At 53.9% G+C, this 23,455-nt stretch overlaps 10 protein-coding genes across 10 annotated transcripts; 4 read left to right on the top strand and 6 right to left on the bottom strand.

The window, feature by feature from the left end:
- Positions 1–1,851: 1,851 nt before the first annotated feature.
- Positions 1,852–4,331, bottom strand: M409DRAFT_19876 (uncharacterized protein; the record flags this gene model as incomplete). Its single annotated transcript, XM_033805136.1, has 5 exons — positions 1,852–2,331; positions 2,387–2,630; positions 2,682–3,556; positions 3,634–4,103; positions 4,166–4,331. The coding sequence occupies 5 exons, from the start codon at positions 4,329–4,331 to the stop codon at positions 1,852–1,854; spliced, it is 2,235 nt and encodes a 744-aa protein (XP_033671162.1).
- Positions 4,332–5,232: 901 nt separating this feature from the next.
- M409DRAFT_19875 (uncharacterized protein) lies at positions 5,233–8,474 on the top strand (the record flags this gene model as incomplete). Its single annotated transcript, XM_033805135.1, has 4 exons — positions 5,233–5,385; positions 5,442–5,858; positions 5,907–5,943; positions 7,060–8,474. The coding sequence occupies 4 exons, from the start codon at positions 5,233–5,235 to the stop codon at positions 8,472–8,474; spliced, it is 2,022 nt and encodes a 673-aa protein (XP_033671161.1).
- Positions 8,475–9,976: 1,502 nt separating this feature from the next.
- M409DRAFT_52006 (uncharacterized protein) lies at positions 9,977–10,672 on the top strand (the record flags this gene model as incomplete). Its single annotated transcript, XM_033811960.1, has 3 exons — positions 9,977–10,124; positions 10,197–10,433; positions 10,497–10,672. 3 exons carry the CDS (start codon positions 9,977–9,979, stop codon positions 10,670–10,672), a joined length of 561 nt encoding a protein of 186 aa, XP_033671160.1.
- Positions 10,673–11,160: 488 nt separating this feature from the next.
- M409DRAFT_19873 (uncharacterized protein) lies at positions 11,161–12,603 on the bottom strand (the record flags this gene model as incomplete). The annotated part of the gene is made up of 1 exon (XM_033805134.1): positions 11,161–12,603. One exon carries the CDS (start codon positions 12,601–12,603, stop codon positions 11,161–11,163), a length of 1,443 nt encoding a protein of 480 aa, XP_033671159.1.
- A 436-nt stretch (positions 12,604–13,039) lies between these two features.
- Positions 13,040–13,762, top strand: M409DRAFT_19872 (carbohydrate esterase family 4 protein; the record flags this gene model as incomplete). Its single annotated transcript, XM_033805133.1, has 1 exon — positions 13,040–13,762. The coding sequence occupies one exon, from the start codon at positions 13,040–13,042 to the stop codon at positions 13,760–13,762; it is 723 nt and encodes a 240-aa protein (XP_033671158.1).
- A 50-nt stretch (positions 13,763–13,812) lies between these two features.
- On the bottom strand, positions 13,813–14,841 carry M409DRAFT_19871 (uncharacterized protein; the record flags this gene model as incomplete). The annotated part of the gene is made up of 3 exons (XM_033805132.1): positions 13,813–14,336; positions 14,451–14,538; positions 14,593–14,841. 3 exons carry the CDS (start codon positions 14,839–14,841, stop codon positions 13,813–13,815), a joined length of 861 nt encoding a protein of 286 aa, XP_033671157.1.
- Positions 14,842–15,070: 229 nt separating this feature from the next.
- Positions 15,071–16,813, bottom strand: M409DRAFT_19870 (uncharacterized protein; the record flags this gene model as incomplete). Its single annotated transcript, XM_033805131.1, has 3 exons — positions 15,071–15,785; positions 15,845–16,313; positions 16,387–16,813. 3 exons carry the CDS (start codon positions 16,811–16,813, stop codon positions 15,071–15,073), a joined length of 1,611 nt encoding a protein of 536 aa, XP_033671156.1.
- An 831-nt stretch (positions 16,814–17,644) lies between these two features.
- Positions 17,645–19,796, bottom strand: M409DRAFT_19869 (uncharacterized protein; the record flags this gene model as incomplete). The annotated part of the gene is made up of 2 exons (XM_033805130.1): positions 17,645–19,011; positions 19,169–19,796. The coding sequence occupies 2 exons, from the start codon at positions 19,794–19,796 to the stop codon at positions 17,645–17,647; spliced, it is 1,995 nt and encodes a 664-aa protein (XP_033671155.1).
- Positions 19,797–20,624: 828 nt separating this feature from the next.
- Positions 20,625–22,453, top strand: M409DRAFT_19868 (uncharacterized protein; the record flags this gene model as incomplete). Its single annotated transcript, XM_033805129.1, has 2 exons — positions 20,625–21,336; positions 21,393–22,453. 2 exons carry the CDS (start codon positions 20,625–20,627, stop codon positions 22,451–22,453), a joined length of 1,773 nt encoding a protein of 590 aa, XP_033671154.1.
- Positions 22,454–22,927: 474 nt separating this feature from the next.
- On the bottom strand, positions 22,928–23,385 carry M409DRAFT_19867 (uncharacterized protein; the record flags this gene model as incomplete). The annotated part of the gene is made up of 2 exons (XM_033805128.1): positions 22,928–23,090; positions 23,168–23,385. The coding sequence occupies 2 exons, from the start codon at positions 23,383–23,385 to the stop codon at positions 22,928–22,930; spliced, it is 381 nt and encodes a 126-aa protein (XP_033671153.1).
- Between the last annotated feature and the right edge of the window lie 70 nt (positions 23,386–23,455).

Raw genomic sequence — 23,455 nt, 5'->3', positions numbered from 1 at the left:
TCAAGTCGCATTCAACCACCCAGACTCCCGCTCGTGACCTCTTCATCGCGCCTCGACGCAGCGCACGGCACGAACGCCGCGCGACCATGATGGATGGATGTGATGGCAACATGTGTTGTCGCACCGAACGCGAGGGATCCTCAACCAGGACGCTGAAGCTGATGTGACGAGCCAGATACCTGTGGTGTTTCTCAGCAAGTATTACTTGTGAAGAATCTCTCCCGGGCCCGGTTTGGAATTGATGAACAATCGCAACCATCCGAGCTGACCTATGGCAGATCGCCCTCGCAGCAGCTCTCACTTATCGCGCACTGTGGCGCTCATTCGTCCACACTTAACAAAGCTTTCTCGCAGCTTCAAGCTTGGTGTGCTAGGTGCAGCAGGAGATTGGCATGATCGACTTCTTCATCACGAACAGGCAGAGCAGTCTGGACAGAGCGTTCCAGATCCGGTCCGAGCCACTCAGTCCACAATTGCGTAGGAACCACAAGTCCCTATCTACTATCAGGGTGTCGTCACGAAAGACGTTGTTGAAAGGAATACAACTCATATATCGAAATCACCATCAGAAGCTTACCCCAGCTGGCTTCTCCGCGAATCGACGAAATTACAGTACCGAGGCCAGCCGGGCCAGTGACAAGACGTCAATCAGCACGATACAGTTGCTCTACGTCTTTATTTCCGGGATTAGAGCGTCTGCTTCCGTTCACTTTTCGTGACTTCACACTCTGGACGTACGGAATGGCTGATGGTGACGGCGTCTGCGAGTCTTATAGGTCGATGGCTGCGACCTTGCAAACTGGGATGATAAGGCGTCTGCTCGAATTCGAGCATGTGCGTGGTTTGCGCCGGCTTATAAAGAGTAGGTAAGTGCCTCAGGTGAGTACACATTCCATTCGCTCCAGAAGGCTTTCGAGACGTATTCAAGACCTCACTTCGACTCTCAAGTCCAGACTTGCTCCAGGCTTCACTTCACACACCACTTCAAAACTTCAGCTGAGACATCACTTGAGCGCTCATCTCAAACATCAAATCCATATCGAACGAAGCGTTCCTTCCTCGTCGAACAACCCTTCACTCCCTTGCACACTTCAACCAAACTACATCGAAAACCACCACATACAATCGCAATGGACTCCAACACAACCACCCGCCGCGAATCCACCTTCCTGAGCCTCGCTCCCCTCAGCTACTCCAACTGGACTGCCCCAGCCGCAAGCCCAACCTCTCCAGCATCAACCACCGAGCAACGAACCCCATCCCTCGCCGCCGCCATCGAGCCACTCGCCAAGACGCAACGATCCAGCAGTCAATCCAGCGACACCTCAGCTCGCTTCCTCCGACTCGTCCACGTCGACACTGAAGAGTAATTCTCTAAGCCATGTCATCATTATGCGAACCGAGAAGTTTGCTTTTCTTTGGATCCGACGTCGAGTCATGACACGAAGATCTCTGTTCGGAGACATATGGAACTTTTCTTTGAATTCGACGTTGAGTCGTGGCACGAAGATTTCGGTTTCTTTATAGGCACATATGGGGCTCGCTTTCTGTGCGAAGGCGAGTCAGATTGATCGATCCGCAGATGCGATACGCGTTTGTTGGGGGAAACGAATGCGAGATACGACATAGTGTATGAATCGACCGATAGCGAAAGGTTTCCTACTAGTATGTGTGTGTGGCTTATGCCGAACAGATTGCATTGTCATATAGCGGGAGGATGGATGAGATACTCCGGGCATGTCTCGCACTGGACACGCATCCGATCATGACTTTTGCAATCTTCGAATCGAACGGTCCGCGTTTTCTCATTGGTATCATTAGAACACTATCAAGTACACTCTTCTTCTCCATCTAATAAGCCACCATCAACGGAAACCCCTTAATCTCCCGCTCAAAATTCTTATGCTGCGAAATCTCATAAAAGTACGCGTCGACAAAATCCGCCGCGCCCTTGGCCATCTTCACCGTCTCCCTGAAACTTTCGGGCTTCACCTTCGCGGCCGTCACAACGCCGTAGCTGTCCGTGACGGCATCGCTGGTGCTGAACGCCACGCCGGGGAGTTCGCACGCGTCTCGGACGAAGTCGACGGCTTCGCCTACAGCGCCGATGGCTTTTAGGTGGGCGAAGGCTTCGCGGACCCAGTGCAGGGCGCGGCCGTTCTCGCGGAGGGTTGCGATGGAGTCGGCGCCGCCTGGCACGAAGACGGAGTCGAACATGGTGCTGCGCATGCCTTCGAGGTGGTGGTCTGGCTTGACGCCTTTGCCGGATTCTTTGCTTTCGCCGGCGGCGTAGATGGGAGTACGTCTTGGGGCGATGGTGAATGGCAGTGCCTACAAACATGTTAGTCTGCTCTTATCTGCAGCTAGAAGGCTCAGATATACTTACCGAACATGCTTTGGCTGCAGCAACGATGCCGTTATAAGCAGCCGCATCGTAGCCATCTGCGATGATAATGGCGATCCTTCGAGTCTCAATCGTGGGCGTCTTGCCGGGGAACTCGGTCTGGCTGAGGCCAGAAGCCTTCTTTCCATGGTTTGGACGGCCTTGCTTTTCAGGAATCTGGGCACCAACAAGCTCGGCAACATTCTTTGCCAGGTCGATGTCGATATCTGCAAGTCGCTGGCTCATTCTAGCAATAGTGTCAGTATGGTCTTACCCAAATACAAGCCGGTCAACGTACCTCTCGTAAACAATCGGATCTTCGCAGTGATCAAGTTCGAAAGCGAGTGCGAACTGAACGTGCATCTGCTCGGGCAAGGAAAGCGAGTTGTAGAACAGCTGGGCCTGGTTGAAGTGCTCTCTGAACTTCTTTGACCTCAGACGAGCTTTCATGCCAGCAACCTGTTGTGGGTAGTCAATGTAAGGTTGCTCCTCGACAGCGGCTGGAGGTGCCGCATCGAATCTATTTGGCCAGTAGTTGACAGTGCCTTTTGTGATCGTGTGCCTCATTGCACCATCGCGGTTGTTGTTCATGACTGGGCACACTGGACGGTTGATCGGCAGCTCCTGGAAGTTGATACCAAGGCGAGACAGCTGGGTGTCTTGATAGCTGAAGTTGCGGCCTTGCAGCAAAGGGTCGTCCGAGAAGCCAATGCCTGGAACAACGTGACCAGTGCAGAAAGCAACCTGCTCCGTTTGAGTGAAGTACTCATCGGGGTTGCGGTTCAATTCCAATTCGCCAACATATTGGATGGGGACAAGATCCTCTGGCCAGACCTTGGTGGCGTCCAGGATATCAAACTCGAACTTGTCTTCCTCGCCTTCTGGGATGACTTGCACGCCGAAGTCCCACTTGGGATAGGCCTTGTTCTCGATGGCTTCCCACAAGTCTTTGCGGTGGAAATCTGGATCTTGCCCAGCAAGCTTCAATGCCTCATCCCAGACAAAGCTGTGCACGCCAAGATGAGGCGTCCATATGAACTTGACGAAGAACCGCTCTCCCTTTGCGTTGGTCAGAGTGTATGTGTTCACGCCGAAGCCTTGCATCATGCGGTATGATCGGGGGATCGCACGGTCCGATTGGGTCCACATAAACATGTGCGTCGCTTCGGTGTGCTAAAGTACAAAAGACAAACGTTAGCTGGTATACCTCGAATACAAATGTGACAAATTTTGCCCTCTATTTTACCTACTTGCCAACAGAAATCCCAAAAATTGGAATGGGCTGTCTGTGCCTGAGGCACAGCATTGTGTGGTTCGGGTTTGCCGGCGTGGATAACGTCTGGAAACTTGATGGCATCCTGAATGAAGAACACTGGGATGTTGTTTCCGACCACATCCCAGTTGCCTTCGGGAGTGTAGTGCTTGATTGCAAAGCCACGCACGTCTCTGACAGTGTCTGCGCTGCCAGCACTGCCGAGTACAGTCGAGAATCGGAGGAAGGTTGGTGTGGAGAGGGTGGTATCGGTGAGAACGCCTGCGCTGGTATATTGCTCCAAGCTCTTGTGCAGCTTGAAAGTGCCAAAAGCACCACTTCCTCGTGCATGGACAACTCTCTCTGGGTTACGCTCGTGATCGAATCTGTTAATCTTTTCCCTTGCAGCGTGGTCTTCCATCAGCATTGGGCCAGTTTTGTCCTCGGAGGCAACTTTGAGCCAGTCATCTAAGAAGGTCGTTAGTATTGATTCCACTTACATATCAACACCGTTGGATTGAATATCTTACCAGTGTTGTTCTGCTTGACGCCATAATCGGTGGTGAGCCGGTTCTTGGGATCGTGGTAGTCCTTGGTATCGCGTCTCAGATCCGCCACCTTGACACCCTCAACGGTACCATCAAGCGTCTTCTGAAGCTTTTCCAAGCCAGTGGAAATGGGTGCACTTGAAGCCATGATTGCCTTGTGCGATCAATGTAGTGAGGCAATTGGATCTTGGGTTGTTGTGCAGGAAGACTGGAGGATAGGGGGGGAAGCAGGACCTACATGTAAATACTTGTCCATTCGCAACTATGACGGTATGTTTCGAGCATCATCAGTTGTACCTGCCCACCGGCGCCACAGCACACAAACAGCGACCGCTAAGGTGCCGAGCGAGCATGCCGCAGGAGTCCTGCCAATGAAAAACGTGTCCAACGCGTAGCCGAGCGTGATCCGAACGGAAAAGAGGCTGTTGTCCTCGTTCGGGGTGGAGAAAGTACTGGCAGATCGAGCAGACAACAAGACGATCGAGGCTCGCGAGCATGAGGATCCAATGAGATGCCAGGGGATTACTGGCCAAGGACGTCATTCTGATCCAATGCCGTGGCAGGCATGGTAATGCTCGCTCCATGATGGGCGCTCTCCTGATTGAATCCATGTCCCCCACCTCCAGCCGTGCATTCGTTCGCTTTGTCGGTGCAGCGTGAAAGGGGAAGGAAGAGAGCGAGGTTTGGATTGAGGACGATTTGGTTGCCACGTTGGCTGGCGTGAACCTTCGCGGCAGATCCTCCCAGCGGAGTCAGGTCCGTCAACTGCCATCCCCTCACAGGTGTTTGCTCTCCGCATGCACCACAGCACGCATTCAGATTCGAACTGCCATCTCATACAGAGCATCTGGCCTGAGAGTTGGTATACTGCGCTGGAAGATAGTCGAACTCGACCATACGCAGACCTCCTTGTGCTGTTCCGCAGAGCCTTCGCAGCAGCGCAGACACCTTACGCGGGGCTTTTCTGCCTACATCCGCCTTCAGTTTGTCAACAGACTTTTCCATCATCTGTCATCTCTCTTCTTGTCACTACCTCGATGGGCCTCAGAATGGATGACCTACACGCGCCGACTGTGGCCTCTGGCCCGACATCCCGACCAACAGCAAACGGTACCGACTCGAAGCGATCGCTCCAAGAGCTCATCGCTCAAAAGGATAACCTCGAGGCCGAGCTTTCAGCACTTGGCTCAGTGTTGGACTCAGTACGTCGGAACCAGGTTTGCCTCATCCACGACCGACACTGACCATCACCTCACAGCATGGAGTAAACATGAACACATCCCTCATGACTTTTGACGGATTTCCTCGCGCCGACATCGACGTTGCCCAGATACGAACTACAAGAGCAAGGATCATACGGTTGAAGAACGATCACAAAGCCTTGATGGCGAAGCTTGAGGTCGCAGTACAAGAGCAGTTTGCATCGTCGAAGCCATCAGAGGACGGACCAAGTCTCGCCCACCGCCTCAATACAACGACCGAGCCACGCCCTGTGCCATCAGCAGCTCCAGTCGTTGAGCCGCCATTTGCAAAGGTCAACTCTGTTGTGCCGGATAGTCCAGCAGCACAGGCTGGACTTCAAGCTGGAGACAAGGTCACGAAGTTCGGCTGGGTCAACTGGTCGAATCACGAGAGGCTGAGCAAGGTGGCCTACATCGTGCAACAGAACGAGAATGTGAGAACGACTGCCGCATGTTTGGCTACCAAACGCTAATATTCACAGCACGAGATATTGGTCAAAGTACTGCGCGAGTCACCAGGTGCCGCTTCTCAGCCACGAGATCTTCGCTTGACGCCACGCAGAGACTGGGGAGGACGAGGACTGCTGGGGTGCCATTTGGTTCCGCTGTGAGGCCTTGTAGCAAGCGCATAAGAGAATCGAAATGCAAAACATTCACGCGTAACAGTCGCGTAAAGATCGTGTACCAACGCGCTGTATAATTCTTCTCGCTCGGCTGACCGAATCCGGACGAGGTGAGGTTGAGATAGGGTTCCGCATGGCCAACAGACAGCGCCACAACCTCACTTTTCACGTTCTATCGCGATTTTCCTGCTTCTGGAAACATGGCCAAAACATGGCCTACCACGACAATACGCGCCAAGATCCTTATAGGACGCGACTGCGGGATTTACTGGCCGCCTTCACCGGGATACAGCTCTCTTCTCGAAGCAGCTCTGCAGCTCCTGCAGCTACTTAGCGCTGAAGTTACCCAGATCGACCCTCCCATTGGCTTGCCACGACGATGAAACGCAGCGAAACGCATGGTGTATCGGCCCACCCAGCCTCTTTCCGCCCGCCCGCCAAACATCACGTCTACAACGTTCTACTTTCGCGATATAGTCGTGTCTTCCTCTTTCATCCATCTCCTAGTCCTGCATAACACTCCAGGCCTTCTGCTTCTATCCTCCACCGGTTGGCAAGATGTGACTCACTTCTCATGCAGGCCTCCTACACGGTCGCTGTAGTGTGGCCAATGCCGACGAGTGGCACGTAATCGTCCTGAAGACTATGTGCCGTCGCGATGCCTCAGTCCGCCGCATCCTCTTCTTTCACATGTTCCTACGTCCTCGCTGTTGCGATCGCGATCGAAGAAACTGCCTCATTCGACAACGCATTGGGCGAGCTCCATGATTTCTTTCAGTCAGAATGGGTTGCAAGCAGGACAGACCGTCTCCATATGTCCTGGCTAGCAAGCCGTCATCTTCCTTTTCAACCGTCTCGTCGGCCGCATCGGCCACGTCAGCTGGGACCACACGCAGTGGAGGGAGCAGGCTCCTGTTCGGAGAGATAGATCTGAGTAGCGATCGATGTACGCGCGGCTGCAACACACCATACGAAGACATTGCGAATGGCTCTAACGCAGGTACCTGAACAGCTTCCGAAAACTACGCATCCGTCTGCAGCTTCGTCCTGTGCGACAGCAGCACGTTCCTCAAGTTCTGGCTCGAAGACAAGTGTCGAGAGACATTCTTATCCTTCCTTCCGAAGAGTGATCTGGCGAGTCTGCGACTTGCCTGTCATGACTTCAGCGTTCGGGCTGGCCCTGCGCTGTTCTCCGACCTCAGCATTACTTTCAAGACGAACATCTTCACGAGACCCGCAAGGCTAGCTGCATTGGACCGGCTGGGGTTCTACGTCAAGACGCTGCACTTCAACTTGCCGCACACGGCGGACACATTTCTCCCGCCGTTGATTGAGCCGGATACTGGTGCCGAGTTGAGCTTTACGTATACTCCACAGGTGGATGAGCCATCTTCACCCAGACGGCCCAAATATGGGGACATCGGCACGACAGAGATCCTCACTCGCCAGTACCCGCCTTCCTTCCATGCAGCAACGAATGTACCTGCCTTTGTGCGAGCTTTCTCGTCCCTAATCAATCTGGAGCATCTGGAGATCAGCTGCCCTGGCTACGATGTCCGGAACCGGTACCGGCGTAGCATTGTCGACTATGCTCTCATTTCTCTTCGAATCGCGGTTGAAAAGAACTCGCTCAATTCACTGGAAAGCTTGACACTTTCACCAATTCATCCCGGCGGACTCATGTACCTTTCGCCTATCTTGGGCTTCGGTGCTTCTCCAAGATCAGCCAGCCGATGGTCCAGGATCCGCCACCTTACCATTCAAGTCGATACTCTTCCAGTTGAAGGCGCTACCTGCGAGCCAGACCAGTTCAAGCTCCTTCAAACCTATATTCGTAATTTCCAGAGTAATCTCGAGAGCCTCAACTTTCGCTGGATTGGCCACAAAGGGGATCTGCCGGTCAAGCGTCCTAGCTTAGCATCTGCGCCTTTGACAGGCGAGCATCCCGCGTATGCGCAATCAACTTCAAAGGCTCGACCAAGGGGGCCGCGGCCTCTTCACTTCCCCAAGCTCAAGCGAATCATTGTCGAGAACATCTCAACGCCGGCAGCTGACGTCGCCGCTTTTGTCGAAGCCCACAGACGCACGATTGAGGAGCTGAATCTCGAAGATATGGAGCTCACAAGCGGTACTTGGGACGATGCCTTGGCACCATTGATCAAACGGGCTCGGAATCATAGGAAGCTGGAAACAGCAGATATACCAATCATGCTGTCACCGAATGCAGAATCGGCACCCTTTCCGACACCGATGGAGAGATTGGAAGTAGCGGATCGTGATGGCGGTCGCAAGAGTCTTCGAATGTCCAAGTGGCTGGCGTCCAAGAGCAAGAACTCGTCGGCGAGGAAAGTCCGCGAGGGGCTCATCGGTTGTGAGCAGCAGTTGAAAAAGATGCTTCGAGGGAGTGCGTTCCCTTGGAGGTCATGATTTTGACGAAGCTATGAGACGACTTGTCATGTCTAACGAGACAACGTGATAACGATCGTTTCCAATGTCGCTCGTTGTAGACAATTCAAGTTAGTTGCGACATTTACCAATTTGACAACTTACAGCCATGCTTCATATGTCTTTGTCTTCTCTTTGATTTGACATTTGTCGCGTGTGCCTTCATGAAATCGAAGACAAAATCTCGAGACCTGCTATCTTTAGCAAAAAAGTGTCAAGACTTGCGTGAGGAAAGAACAAGGGGCGCGCAGCGACAACCCCGGTCAATTGTTCTCGATGACCCAACACACCAACCAACAACACAACGCCCACTCAAAACAACATCTCTAGCAACAGGAGCAAGACCAGAAACTCAGCCTGTCAGGCCCAAGCCGGTCTCTGCAATCTTATCGGCCAGCTTCATTCGCGAAGAAAGGACTTCACCCCAAGGCCGCACAGCCCGATATAACAAACACCAACAACCCTCTCCCTCTTCATTCGCTGATTTCATCCGCGTCAAGTCCGCTTGGAGGGATGACGTCCATCGCAATGTTGGAGGCGGGTCACTCACAGTAAGTACCGAAATTTAGTGCCTTGATCCAAGCACGACTGCCGTGGTCTACCCGATTCTCCTTTGCCTAGGCGGAGCGAGATGATGGCCCGATGCGAGTACGAATACCGTCGAGCAACGAGTGACCCGATGGCAAACGAGATGTAAGTATAAAGTGCGAGTACATGTGCCTCGCGATGAATTGAACAGCCTGATTGATAGAATCCCACGTGGGTGTGAGTACGTACATAACACGAATGCGGTGTATCGGCGCGACAACCGGGGAACGTCACTTCATGCGCACGAGCGATCTGCTCCATGTCTAGTATCTTGTCTAGTGTCGTGTAATGTCCTATTAGCCTCCGCGAGAACACGCACCCCAGGCTGCACGAGGACGCTAGACGAGAGCAACTTCACTTGGCTGCTCTCCTATCGTGTTTGGGGCTGGCACAATGACAGAACCAGCATCTATCGGATATCGATGGTGAGCCGTGAGAGAAGCCCATTGTCGCATACGATCGTTCATCGAATTGAGAGCTGAACAGCTTCGCTTCCTCAGCAACGCAGTCTCTGTTCCTGAACAACCGGCCACACCTTGAAACCAGATCGTCGTAGCTACCCATCACGTCGATCGTCTATTTCCTGGGGTCAGTTATATGAGGCATTGCAACAAGCCTCCCTCCAAGACTCACCGCCGACATATTCCCCCAAGACCATCTCCCACCGGGCGGTATAGCGCCTCACACCGTCCAGATGGTATCAGCACCCAGGAGCAAGGACGAACACAATAAAGCCCCCCAACTCCTCCTGCTGCTGCGCCTTCTTCTCTCTCTCCTTATCCACGCCTGCTTCTGTACAGCTTGACGCTCCTTTTTAAACGCCTTTAACGGTCTATTCACTCTTTTACATCCGACCCAGTCACTCATTTTAATCCACCACCACACCACTCGCAACAATGAAGTTCTCCCTCTTCGCCGTCCCAGCTTTCATCGCCGGTGCTCTCGCCGCCCCAGCCATCTCCCAGGAGAAGCGCCAGGTTGGCCAGGTCGTCTCCATCGTTGAGGGCCTCGTCTCCGACATCACCAGCCTGACGGGCAAGATCAGTACGTCCTCGCCCCAGCACTTGGATCTTGGAGATATGCACTAGATGAACTGACCAGACTGCACCCTTACAGACGCCACCACCGTCGGTGTCGGTGCTGCCGGTGTTTCCGCCCAGGTCACCGTCGACATCCAGGACACTCTCGACACCGTCGTTTCCACCATCGAGGGCGTCGTCTCCGCCACTGGCGCCATCAGCCTCGTCGACAACGTCGCCGGCGAGACCGAGACCTACGTTGCTGGTCTCCTGTCCACCGTCATCGAGGAGCTCAACGGCACCCTCGGCAACGTCGAGACTCTCGTTGGTCTTGGTAAGTCGCTCGCCTGCAGCTATTTTATCTCAAGAACAAACTCACTAATATCGTCCTAAACAGACGCCATCACCAGCCAAGTCACCGGCATCACCTCGCAGCTCGGCGGTCTCCTCAACATCCTCCAGGGTCTTGGTCTCCAGAACATCCTCTCAACCGTCACCGGCCTCCTCAACATCCTCCCAGTCGGCCAGGTCACCGGCCTCATCAGCGGCCTCGGCCTCCCTCTCAAGCAGTAAATGTAAAGTTCCGTCCAAGCACTTCAAAAAGGGGAGAGGGGAGCAAAGGAGTCAAAGAAAAGACAATGCGGGAAGAAGATACCCTAATCAGCTTCGCTGGGCTTGTTTGGTCCATGCAGGTCTGAAAAATCATCCATATTTACCTTTTTAGTGTGGTCTGTACAGTAAAGTTTTAGCGCGATCAACGGCAGCATCATGGCCTTTGCTTTTGTTTTCGAATCACGTTCGAGATAATGGCGACATGAATGATATCGTTTTGGAAGACGTAATGGTAGTTTTTGGGTCTTGCACGACTCAGTAATACCTGCATATTTTCCCTTCTCAACTTGCCAATTCTTTCACGTCAACGTTCGTCAACGTGAACCACTCTGAGCATACGTCCGTCGGTATTGCTTGTCATGGCTCTGCGTGGCTCGTCGTCGTGATTCGTCTCGTGTCTTTGAATAGCGTTGCGAAGTAAAGGGGTATCGACAATGCCACTGAACTCATTACTTCGTTGGCTCTTCTGCGACGTAGTGCAGGTAAGCGCCCAACAGCTTGATGCCCTCAATGTAGTTGCGGCGATCGAGCTTCTCGTTGATGGAGTGGGCGGCGTCGGTTGAGCTGCCCATTGGCAGAAGCAACACGTTCTTGCCGGTGGCTTGCTCAAATGTCAGAGTGACTGGAATGCTGCCACCCTCTCTGGTCAAATCAGGCTTGACCTTCCAGACATCCTCAACAGCCTTGGCAGCGGCAGTGAAGTTCCAGTGCTTGGGCGATGCGACCCACCACTTGCCAGCATGCTGAAGGAAGACGTTCATTTTGTTCTGAGAGTTCAGCGACTTAAACGCCTTCTCGACATGGGCGAACACCAGCTTGTCCACCTCTGGGGGCTCCATATCAGGTACGGTACGGATGCTAAACTTTCCAGTGACCTTGGCTGGGATGACCGTCTTTGCGCCTGGCTGTGAGAATGCACCCTCGACACCGTGAAGCGATAACGAAGGGTATCTCCAGCGGCCCATAAGTGTTCGCTCCTTGTCTGGGTAGATTCCGGTCTTGCTGCCGAGAGATTCGTACAGGTTGTCCATGGTGAATGCAATGTCTTTGTAGAGACTCTGCTCTTCTTTCGTCAACGGCGCAACGAGTTCGTATAGACCTGGGATCTGGATCTTGCCGTCCGTGTCCACCAAACTCCCCATAACTCGTACCAGATCAGTCATGGGCTCCTGTGCAGTACCACCAAACACTCCAGAGTGCAGGTCCTGGCCTGGTCCGCTAATCTCGATAGAGTAGTAGCTGCAACCTCGCAGACCGTATGTCAGACATGGCTTTTCTGTACCGAGCCAGTAGTTGTCGCTGATGCATACTGCGTCTGCGTCCTCGAAGAACTTGCCAGGCTTGCATTCTGCGATGATGAAATCGTCCAGACCCTCCGAGCCGTATTCCTCCATACCCTCGAAGCACATGAGCAGGTTCACTGGAAACTCGATACCTGCCTCTTTGTGCGACTGGATAACATTCAGCCATCCCAACACTGGACCCTTGTCGTCTGTGCTGCCACGGCCGTACATCCTGCCCTTGTCGTCAATGCTCAACTTGAAAGGCTCGGTAGCCCAGCCATCTGACAAGTCGGCAGGCTGCACGTCGTAGTGTCCATAGACCAGGATTGTCCGCTTGCTCTCATCCTTCTTCGCAGGGTATCGGCCGATGATCGCGGGTGGCAGTTCCAAGTGCTCCTTGTGAGGCTGCTTTCCCAACGGACGAGCCTCTACGTGTGCGCCCAGCTTCTCAAGCTCGCTCTTGAGGAACATGCCCATCTTGACCACATCTTCGCGTCTCTCTTCATCGGCAGAAATGGAAGGAATGGCGACCGCTTGGCGAAGTCGATCGATGAAAGGCTCAGCAAGGGAATCGACCGTCTTGTAGTATGTATGGAGGTTTGGAGCCATGTTGGGCGAAGGTGTGGTGCGGTAGATGTACGGCCAAGGAGCGGTGGAATTGAATCTTGGTTTGAAGGAGGTGTTGCGGATGCCAAAATAAGCAGGACGAAATGGTCGAGCGAACATGAATGTCTGTCACACAGCTGCAGCAGCAGCAACGACTGGTGGGGCAGAGAAAGAGGGACCGCGCGGGCTCGCTTAATTAACTGCATACGGAAGGACAATTCCTAGCGCGAGTCAAGGGTGAATGTCAAAGCCGCCGCTGGCCGTCAGGAACATCGGCCTCCTTTTCATTGGCACGAACAACATCAAAAGAGGCAGGTCAATCAACGACACCAATTCTACCGAGAGAAATTGAACTGGCGATGGCGCGGTGATGCCTCTCTTCTCGCCGTTCTTCCGCCTTCCCGGACGCTGGACGCGGCGAAGAGCACGAAAGACGCGTATGGCGACCCAAACGGCCGTCTTTGCCATCATTCTCCTGGTCGTGGTCCCGCTCTATACCATCTACAAGCCGCCAAAATTCGTCATTAGCTACTTCCAAAATCGATTCCCAGAAGTGCTATTCCAGGTACAGACGGACAAGAAAATCGTTGCGCTTACCATCGACGACACGCCGAGCATCTACACGAATCAGATCCTGGATATATTGAAGGAGAATGAGGTTTCCGCGACTTTCTTTGTCATTGGAGGTCAGGTTCCTGGGGACGAGCATATCTTGACCGATATTGTCAGAGCGGGAAGCGAATTGGGAAATCATGCCATGCACGACGAGCCCAGCATCTCGTTACCCAGCGCCGTTTTGGACGATGAGATCCATGAGGTCGACAGGCTTATCAACAGTGCATACAGCGAAGCCAGCCGGGATCGGCAGAATCACTTCTTCAGGCCAGGATCTGGAGTGTTCAGTCGAAGGATTCTGGATGTTGCGACCACTGCAGGCTACAGGACGATTCTCGGCAGTATCTACCCTCACGACCCATTTATCAACGTCTGGAGGCTGAATGCATGGCACATTTTGAGTATGCTACGACCTGGCGCCGTCATCATCTGCCACGATCGCAGATCTTGGACAGTGCCCATGCTGAAGAAAGTGGTACCGGCCATGAAGAAGAAAGGCTACGAAGTCGTTTCTCTATCCAAGTTTCTTGAGATGAGCAAGCCCTGAAAAAGTGATCGCAGTTCGACACTGGTCAGATCAACGGCAAAGACTTGATTTCAAGGCTGTCCTGTCGAATTTGTGATGCCACCATCGACAACTATCTCTTGGCCATTCACATACTTCGCTTCCTTCGAACAGAGATACAACGCCGCATACGCGATATCGTCGACGGAACCCATCTTGCCTGTTGGTGACTGCTTGTCTCTGGTCTTTCGATATCCCTCCTGATCACCTCCAGCATACTTGTCCGCAAGCACAGAGACCAGTGGAGAATTGATCAGGCCAGGGACGACAGTGTTCAACCGAACTTTACCTCCAGTTCGCTGCGCGTATATCACTGCAGTGGTCTTGGTGAACTGGATAATGGCGGCTTTCGTGGCAGCATAAGCCACCTGCGGCTTGCCGATATACCGCAACCCGGCGACAGATGCTACGTTCAAGACGCACCCGCCAGACTCTTGCTTCTCCATTATAGGCAGTACCAAGTGGCACATCAAATAGACGGACTTCAAGTTGACGTCTGTTTGAGCGTCCCATACTGCCTCACTTAGCTCTGCTGGTCCACCTGGTTCAGACTTGCCTGAACATATGTTAGCCGTCTGACACAACAACACAAGGGCACTGGAGTTCATTTTCTCGAGACGACAAATTACTCGATGAGATGACGAGGAGTACTTCTTCTGGGGACGCATACCAACGTTATTCACCAACACGTCTATTCGACCATGCTTGTCCATGCAGGCATCGACAAATGCTTTACAGGCATCGCTTTTCGTTACGTCCTACAAACTTATCAATGCTGCAAAGACCGAGCCATCAACAGGGTTCAAGCCTACGGTCGATTGCTGGATGACATCAACGGCGTTCTTGCCCTCTTTTCGAGACGGATGATTCTTGACCTCAGCCTCATTGCGGATCAATTCTGCAGCCTTGTTGGCAGCTTCGAGGTTGATATCACAACCAAAGATAATCGCTCCTTGTCTCGCCATCGCAGCCGCCATGGCCGTGCCATTTCCATATCCCTCTCCAACGGCGCCGAGACCGGTCAAGAGGACGACTTTGTTGCTGTAATCGAATATCGGCATCGTTGGATCAGTGGATAAGACCACGAAAGACCAGAGGAACTCAAGCGATGTCAACAATGTTGACTGCTGATGATCCAATGGATGTCCTCTACCTTGGCAGCAGATTATTCCAAACGCGGGGACGTGAGGTCAATCCGACCGACATCGGCCATAACCTAGATAGGCAGGTACAGAGACTCAGAGACAAGAGTGAATAGCGGCGGTCGAGCCTCAGTCCTTCACTTTAGCCTCATATCGAGTTGCACAGCCTTTCAATGCCATCCTTACAAGCCCTCTGGCTCCACACGAAGTCCTCGAGAACAACCAGGGCCTTGTCGAAGGGTCGGAGTTCCTCATGCTTCGCCACGACCTCGCCTAATTTCTGCTCGAAGGACATCCGATCGGGGGATCGTAGAGCCGCCAGAGCACCCACGCACAGCACCCACAGAAGTAAATAAGGGGCTTCGTCCATGAAATTTGTATATCCCTCAATGATCTTCCGCAACTCGCCCGTGAGTTTGAGATGCCAGTTGCGATGGGGCGGCAGGCCGTAGATCACCGCGCACGAATAAATTATGGCGGACAGACGTGTCGCCTCGTAAAAAGGCTGCTGGCAGGTCTTGGATAGGTTTCGCTCGGCCTCGGGAAGATCGTCCCATAGCGGTAACGATAGGACAGCATGGTGAATACTGTTGCGGGTGCTCATCATTCGTCGATAGGCATCATCTGTCATGTCCGTGCCGCAGTTTTTGGCCATGTACCGATTGATGTTGGCGAGACGCATAAGGACGGAAAGCGTGTGCAATGGAAGACCTCCCGGGACGTCCGCGAAGAAGCCCTTGCCGGGTCGTTGGTCGCTGGAGGAGCGCAGTTTGGAGTGTGAAGCCAGAATCGATGCATCCGGGGTCCAGAAACAGGGGAAGGATGGAGGGACGCAGTCGATGCCTGCGACCATCATGTCGGTCCTGGAAGTTCAATTAGTCAACTCTAAACACAACACATACGAATGAATCAAAGGACTAACAGCGCCAAACAATTCGCCAACCCCGGCAACGAAATCTTGCCCAACCCACCCACCAACCCGACCAACCCCCCAATCGCGCCCAGATGCTGCTCAATCGTCTCCAACCGCCCATAAACACTCATCCAATACGCATCCGGCACATACGGCACAAACCCCATCTTCCCCCCACTCGACAACCGCTCCGTCGAAAGATCGTGCGTCGCAAGCGTCACCATGACCATCAGCAAGACCTCGATATTCGCCACGTCGAGATGATCCAGGGCGTCCTTGAGTAGCATCATCGCGTGGCCTTTGTGCCAGAGAGATTCCGGCGTGCAGGAGAGGGCGACCTGGTTCCGGAGGACGTCCTTGTGCAGCGCCGCGGCGTGCGTGAAGGCGTGGAAGAGGATCGGGTAGACTTGGAAGACGGCGAACCAGGCGTGGCGTTCTTTGTGGCCTTCGAAGAGGTGCGTGAAGAGGGTTTGCGTCACTGGCGAGCGAGTATCAGCTACATGCAATGTATGGGGTGTGGTGTGGGAGATGTTGTGGGAGATGTTACTTACTGTAATGTGACAATTCCGCCACCTCGCTTTGATTCTTCCCGCGATCGAAACTATTCGTGTGTGGTGCTCCGGTCACAGGGCTGAGGACCGACAATGCAGGACTCGGGGTTCCCTTCGCTGAAGTGACCTTCTTCGTCCTGGCCTTTCGATCCTTGCATCTGGCTTGCTTCCCACCAACACCCTCTTCGACTGTCTTGCCACCCAGTTTCGCAAACCCCTTCTGCCCACGCCGCACTCTCGCCTGGTTAGCCACATTCCGCTCCTGAACATGGCCCGCTCGCATCGGGCTCTTCATCACAGTCTGCAGTGCTTCCCTTTCAACAATTATGCCTTCGTTGTCTCTATTACTGCTGCTCTCAGGAACAATATCGTCGAACACAGGCACTCCATCGAGGAAAGGCCTCATCAGAGCTAAGTCCAGGTCCATGGTTTGACGTTGATTACTGAACCCACCCGCGGGAAATCAAAGCCTCTGACTGATCGCCCGCGTTCTAGTCTGCAACGAGCTGAGAGCGCACGACTTATATTCAGGGAGCCAAGATGGAATTGGTAAGGCTTGGTCAGGGTAGAAGAATAGTGTTTTCGTGCGCCGTTGTGGAGGCAGGGTCTCTTGAGTTGGCGTTGGCGTTGCATGTGCATGCTTCGTGGCTGTTTCCCCGAAACGGAGTATAGATTTTTGGGAAGTTCTGTTGCTCAGCATTATGTTAGAAATTCAATTCAGCTCTGTATTTTGACGGCGGTGCTCTGAAGGACGTTGGCCAGTCGACAGCAGGATGTTCAAGCGTTGTTAATAAGCGCCTACTAGACAAAGGGTTAGCTATAGCTGACACCAGGGCTGGCATCGAGGCATGGAAGTGTCCATGTCTTTCTAACAATGCAGGCAGTGCTGATGACGGAGGGTCATTAGGCTAAAAGGCGTGTCGTGGTGAGTGGAAGAAGTTTGAGACCCTGATGGATTTGATTAACACAGCCCCAAGGCATGTCTTTCGTATTATTCATGTTATTTGCTCGTGGTCGTCTCCTCATGTCATCATACTGATGGCAGGTCCGGCGTCTTCGCTGCGTGCCAATTGCCACGCGAATCAATAACGCTCAGTCCAGTCTTTTACCGAAAAAGGTGCGGCGACCACAGCTTCCGCTCAGACCTATCCCTCAAACGTCGCTGCTATACTCCGTCTGCTGGACAGTGGCCGTTCTGCACTGCCTGTCCTTTCGGCAGAACGGCTTCATCAGTCATGCCTCGAATCTTGCTTGCTGGCTACTCTCCTTCAATCTCAGCCTCCGCCTCCCTCTCCTGCTTCTCCAACCGCTTCATACTCGCTTCATCGAAGATGGTCTGGTCGTCGCCCGGAATCTCGGGTCTACCGTATTGGACGACAGGACCGACCATCTCGTTCCACTCCCGCCTCTTCTGCATCAGTGCACGCACACCATCACTGACACCTCTACCGCCAGCAATACCAGATGCCACGCCTTTCTGTCCAGGCCGAGCTTGCGAGCCGCCTTTCTTGTTGTTGGGTTTGGCGAGAGATCGGTTGCGCTTGAGGTAGGCTGCGTTGACCTGGTTGTCGAGGTCGTCGGCGATGTTGGAGTACTCCTGCATGGCCATGCGCTCTTCAGTCAACTCGAGGACTCGAGATTTGCGGATGTTATTCTGTCGGCTGACTCGGCGAAGCTCGTGTTGGAGGGTGCGCAGGCGGGCCGCAACTTCGTCGTCTTCGTGAGCATCATACTTGGGATTCTCGTTAGGTTCGAGGATGCCAATGTACTTCAACTCCTGGTGTATGCGCTGTTCCAGAGTCTCGTAGTCGAGTGATGGCACATTGAGTGGTCGTGGAGCATCGGGAGGTAGGCACGTCGCAGGCTTGAAGTCCTCGGCACCGGCAGTAGGCGGTGGTTCGGGAGCGTCGTCGCCATTGACCATGGAGGTGTCAGCATCGTCGTGATCGTCCTTGTCTTTGTCTCGTCTCGCGGCGTTGGGAGCTGGGCGAAGGAGAGAAAGCAGGCGACTGGTGACAGGACCCATGCTGATGGTGTCTTGGTCGGCCAAGTCGTCCTCCATGTCTTCCATGCTACCTCTCGCTTCATTCGGGTTGTTGACGTGCTTCTGAGGTGGTTCGGTGCCGGTAGCATCTTCACTTGCCCACACGTCGCGGTAGCCCTTGTTGCCACGAGCGGGCATTGAGAGAGCAACCGAGTTGTCAGGGCGCTCTTTCAAGAATGCGACATCCTCTTCGGTGTAAGCACGAATGTAAGGCTCGATGAACGTCTGGAATGTGGTGAAGTTGACTTGATTCTGCGGCTTCTGGTTTGCCTGCGCAGTAAAGTCAAGATCGGGTGGATCGCCAGCAGTGAGGTGTCGCAAATCGCTCGAGGGCCATTTTGCGACATTCAGAATCGCCTTCTTCTCTTCGTAGCTCATGTCGTCGTCCAAGTCGCGGATGTCGTAGATGATTGGATCTTGACCCATCGTAGGATCCTTGCCGAAGATGCGCTCGTACAAAGGTGCAGTCGAGGGAGGTTCAGCGTGCGAGTCGCCTGATTCTGAGTTGGAGTCTGCCGTGTCCATAAGATCAGGCGCGACAGTTCCTGGTTGAACAGGCGGCGAGGGCGGTGCAGGTTGGCCTATTGACGAAGCCATCTGTTAGTGAAGTGTTGCAAGAATGAGAGTGACTCGTCGAACACGGCAGAGGGCAAGACTCGAGGCCCTCGATGTCCGTGCACGTGGCGACGCGGGTTGTCACGTGCACAATCGCAATGAAGTGAATGAAATCGCACATACCTTGATGTACACCAACACCGTCCTGCCGAGCCAGTCCGTGCGCACCGACATTTGGCAAGCTTTCTTTCTTTGCCTTGGTCTCTGCATCCTCGTCGACATCCATTTCGTCATGACTCCTCTTCTTACTGGGCGTCTTCTTCTCCTTGCGCTTGTCGTCCTCCTCACGCTTGATCTTCGCTCTCTCCGCTTCCGCACGCGCAGCCTCCTGCTCTCGCTCTACCTGCGCACGCTCTTTCCGCCTCTGGACAAGCTGTCTCATACTCCTATCACACACCTCTCCACGCTTCGTCATGAAGCGATTCACTGAATCGCGGATCTTATCGTGCAAGCCATGAAGATCGCGCGCCACGGGAGGGTCACCGGGCTTAGAACCAGAGGCGCTCGTCTTCTCGATGAGAGCTTCTATGCTCGGCTCTGACGATATCAACGCGGCGGTCGAGGTGTGGAGGTAAGGCGTTTCTGCAGCCATGGTAGCGCCAGTGCTCGTAGAAGGGGTCGCGGTGCGGGGAGTCGGTGGCGAGGTATCTGTGAGCGCGGAGACGGGCGTGGAATGGCGACTAGCCGAGCGGCGGTCAGACTGTTTACTGGACTTGCCCTGGGTCCCCTTCTTGGAGGCGGTCGGAGCCATTTTGGGCGTGTCGCAGGATTGCGTGGATCAGGTTGTCTGGTTGTGCAGGATGCCGGGCTGCTGGAACGGGCGCATTCCGCGATGCAGCACAAATTATGTATAAAAGAGTAGGACCGTGAAGTGGTGGGTTGTCAACGCGATGCTCTCTCCAGGAATGCACAGTGGGCTAGGCTAACTTTACAAGTAGGCAAGTGAGGTAGGCGAGGTCGCATGGAGAAGCGGAGCACGTGTAGATGATCGACGCTTGGCACAAATGCTTGTCTCGCGCTAGGATCCACGCAGCCAAGGGCGGCTTACGTTGCGCAAGGCCGGAGTTAGATGCTCCCTCGGCAGTCGACATCAACCACATCGCCAGCCTGCCAAATAGACGGCGGAATTGATGGGGAGAGATGGTGCATGGATAGGAATCAGTCAATGTCATAGTCAAATGTCACTGAAAGCGGCAGCTGGATAGGAGAGCTAGGCCGTTGTGTGCTTCCCGCCTCTCCGCCCGCCACCAGCGCTTGATGCGTTCGAGTTGGCCGGCGATCGAATCCTCCAGACCACGACCACGCACTCACTCCTGCCACCACCACCACCCGCCCACTGCCGCCCTCTCTACACCATCACCACCGCCGCCGCCAGCATTCCATCCGCCCATACACCCCCATTCCGACCGACTGCGACCGGCCACGCCTCACAATGAGCCCGCCCTGTGCTTGGAACCACGCCCATTGTTGATCGCCGCCCTTTGTCTCTGCTGGCTACCGTGACTGATTGATTGACCGGCCATTGTCTCACCCGCTGCAATGAGTACGTCTGCCCTCTGTGTACCCCTTGTGCGCGACCATGGCTCCGCTGGTGCCACCACCCCATGCCCGCCCGCACTCCGCCGATGACACCAACTCCACCAATGCTAACACCTCGCGTTCTGAAGGTGCCCAATCGCTCCAAGTCATCACCCTCAGCATCCCGAACCCCGAATGGCAAGGCGTGGGCGCTTCCGATGAAGCCCAGCGCATCAACTCCTCCATCTCCTTCAACTACCTCACTTCCTTCGACATCCGAACCCTCTCCACCGTCGGCGCTTCCAGCGGCAACGATGTCACCGGCCTGCTATACGTCCCCGATCTTGCCGAAGGCGATCCTTGCATAAACTCGAGTGCACCTTACATCCCTCAAAATGCGACACGACAGGCCAATCTGCCCGATCAGGATTACCAGCAAATAGCTATCGCGCCATGGACAAGCGGCGACTGCGCGCTTGCATATATGAAAGCAGGAAGAGCTCGGCTGATACAAGGCATTATGTTCTTCGTCCCAGGCAATTCTAGTGCGACGCCGCCGGATGAGAGCGATCCAATGTGGGATATAGACGAGCCGCGTTGGAAACAGGAGAACGGCTTCCCCGTATACGCCCTGCCTGGTCAGAATGGACAGATCCTCATGGCAGCAAGCGCCGCATACAGCGGAAACATGACCGACGTGCCATTTGGACATGAACTTACAGAGTTCTACGACTCGCGAGACTACGTGAGGTTATATGTTGACATTGATACTGGTGAGTGTAACCATAAATGATTAGATGCATCGCAAGCTCATAACTCACTGTAGCAGGTGGTTCTGGATCTACACTACCCTCATTATGGGTCTTCCTCCTGGTCGTTCTCGGCATCCTACTTGCCATCATAGGACTAACATCCTTATCCATGCATCTGCTGCAGCGTCGAAGGAGACAGAATCTACGAAGACGAGTCGCCAGTGGCGAAGTTGATCTGGAAGCTTTGGGCATTAAGCGTCTCACCGTACCACAAGAACTGTTGGATCAGATGCCTCTGTACACTTACGGAACAGGCACACCTGTGCCTGAACAATCGCAAAAGTCAGCTTCCGTTCAGGAGGAAAAGCTGGACGGCACCAAGTCCACTACATTGCCGACATCGCCGCCTGCACCGACACTTCTACGAACGGGTAGTTACCGACCATCGCCTCTATCACAACCGACTTGTGCAATCTGTCTGGACGATTTCGTTGCAGCAAGTCCCGGCACTGAAGGAACTACCGTTCGAGAATTGCCTTGCCACCACTTGTTTCACCCCGAATGCTGCGATACATTCCTGAGAGACAGCAGCAGCCTCTGTCCTATGTGCAAAAGGACTGTCCTTCCCAAGGGTTACTGCCCCAGGATCATCACCAACGCCATGGTTCGCAGAGAACGGATGGTACGACAAGTGCGAGAGCGCGTGTCTGACGACCCAGACGCGGCTCGCGAGGTTGATGAAAACGGGTTGCCGTTGTCACGAGCGGCTCGAATCCGTGTCCGAACGTTTTCTGGTTTCTCGCAACTGCGTCCGGGGAGAAGAATCAGCGAGCCGGTATCGAATGGGCAGCAAATGCAACAGCTGTCATCCACGGCGCCTATACCGCCTGTCCCTACGACAGCTGACAGCACCGCACCATTGACGCAGTCGAATTCAATTTTGCCAGCACCGTTGTCGAATGGCCCTCCACCACACGTGCAACCACCCTCGACTCCTAGCCGCAGAGAGTGGGCAAGACAGCGAGCCGTCGAAATGCTTGGTGAACGCGCCCCCGCCGATCCAGACGCCGAAGAAACACGAACCACATCCACCTGGCGAAAAGCCGTTCGTGGAATGTTCCCCGGCTTCAGACGATGAGCCGCTCACACCGCCCTCTCAAATTTTGATTGTAAATACTGTTTTGTTGCATAGGTCTTGTTTGGAGGCTACCACCGCCCAGAGGCCGATTTCGTTCATTTAGTGATACCCTCGAGAAAGAATTCATGGAGTTTAGTGTGTATAGCGAATGGGTTACTTATATCAAGAGAGGGGAGGGAGTTTCTACCTGCACAGTTGCTATGTATGGACTTGAGCAAAGCGAAGGCGTTTTTTGAGACTTTTTGGATAAGCGCCGTGGGTGGCTCCTTTTGGATGAGAAAGAAAGAAAGAAAGTCAGAGAAGGACAGAATCAAATGGACCTTTCATACTTATGATGAATATGAAGAAAGCTTCGACATTGTTCAAAGAGATGATGTGTTTTCACTGTTTTACCTCCTTCTAACCGCAACCCAACCAAACGCCTTTCCCAACCGAACACAACCCAACTCCACTCAAACAGTACGAGATTCAAAATCAAAACCCCCTCGCATAAATCGCCATCGACGTCCCCGCCGTCGCCGTCGCCGTGCCACAGGCCCCTGGCACGCTGCCTGGCGTCGCACCCCCAATACAAGAAGGACAATTATTCTCCCCAGCCTCCCCAGTGACCTGTCCCGAACCAAGCAAACCGCCCTGCCTACATCACCCTCTGTGTCAGCTCCCCAAAACACAACCAATGCCCAGGAGTAGTAGAAGAAGAAGAAATAAACCTACGAAGTCACATAATTAATCCCATTCCCACACCAACAATCCACCGTCGCGGTACCAACATTCACCGTCCCGAAGTAATTCCAATTCCCCGCCGCGCAGCGCTGCCGGCATTGGTCGTTGCCCGTCGCCGCGAAGGTGGTCGTGTAGTTGTTGAGGGCCAGGCCGGTCGTGGAGGTGCGCGTGCCTGTGTGCACGTAGCAGCCGACGTAGGCGTAGGTCATTAATGGGGAGGCGGAGGGGCCTGGGGGGCCGGAGGGGCGTGGGAGGGGGTGTTAGTTGAGGGGTGAGGGG

Source organism: Zasmidium cellare (genome assembly GCF_010093935.1).
Source record: "Zasmidium cellare ATCC 36951 unplaced genomic scaffold M409scaffold_8, whole genome shotgun sequence".
In the NCBI taxonomy this organism is placed as follows: Eukaryota; Fungi; Ascomycota; class Dothideomycetes; order Mycosphaerellales; family Mycosphaerellaceae; genus Zasmidium; species Zasmidium cellare.
This window is presented reverse-complemented; position numbering and strand designations above follow the sequence as displayed.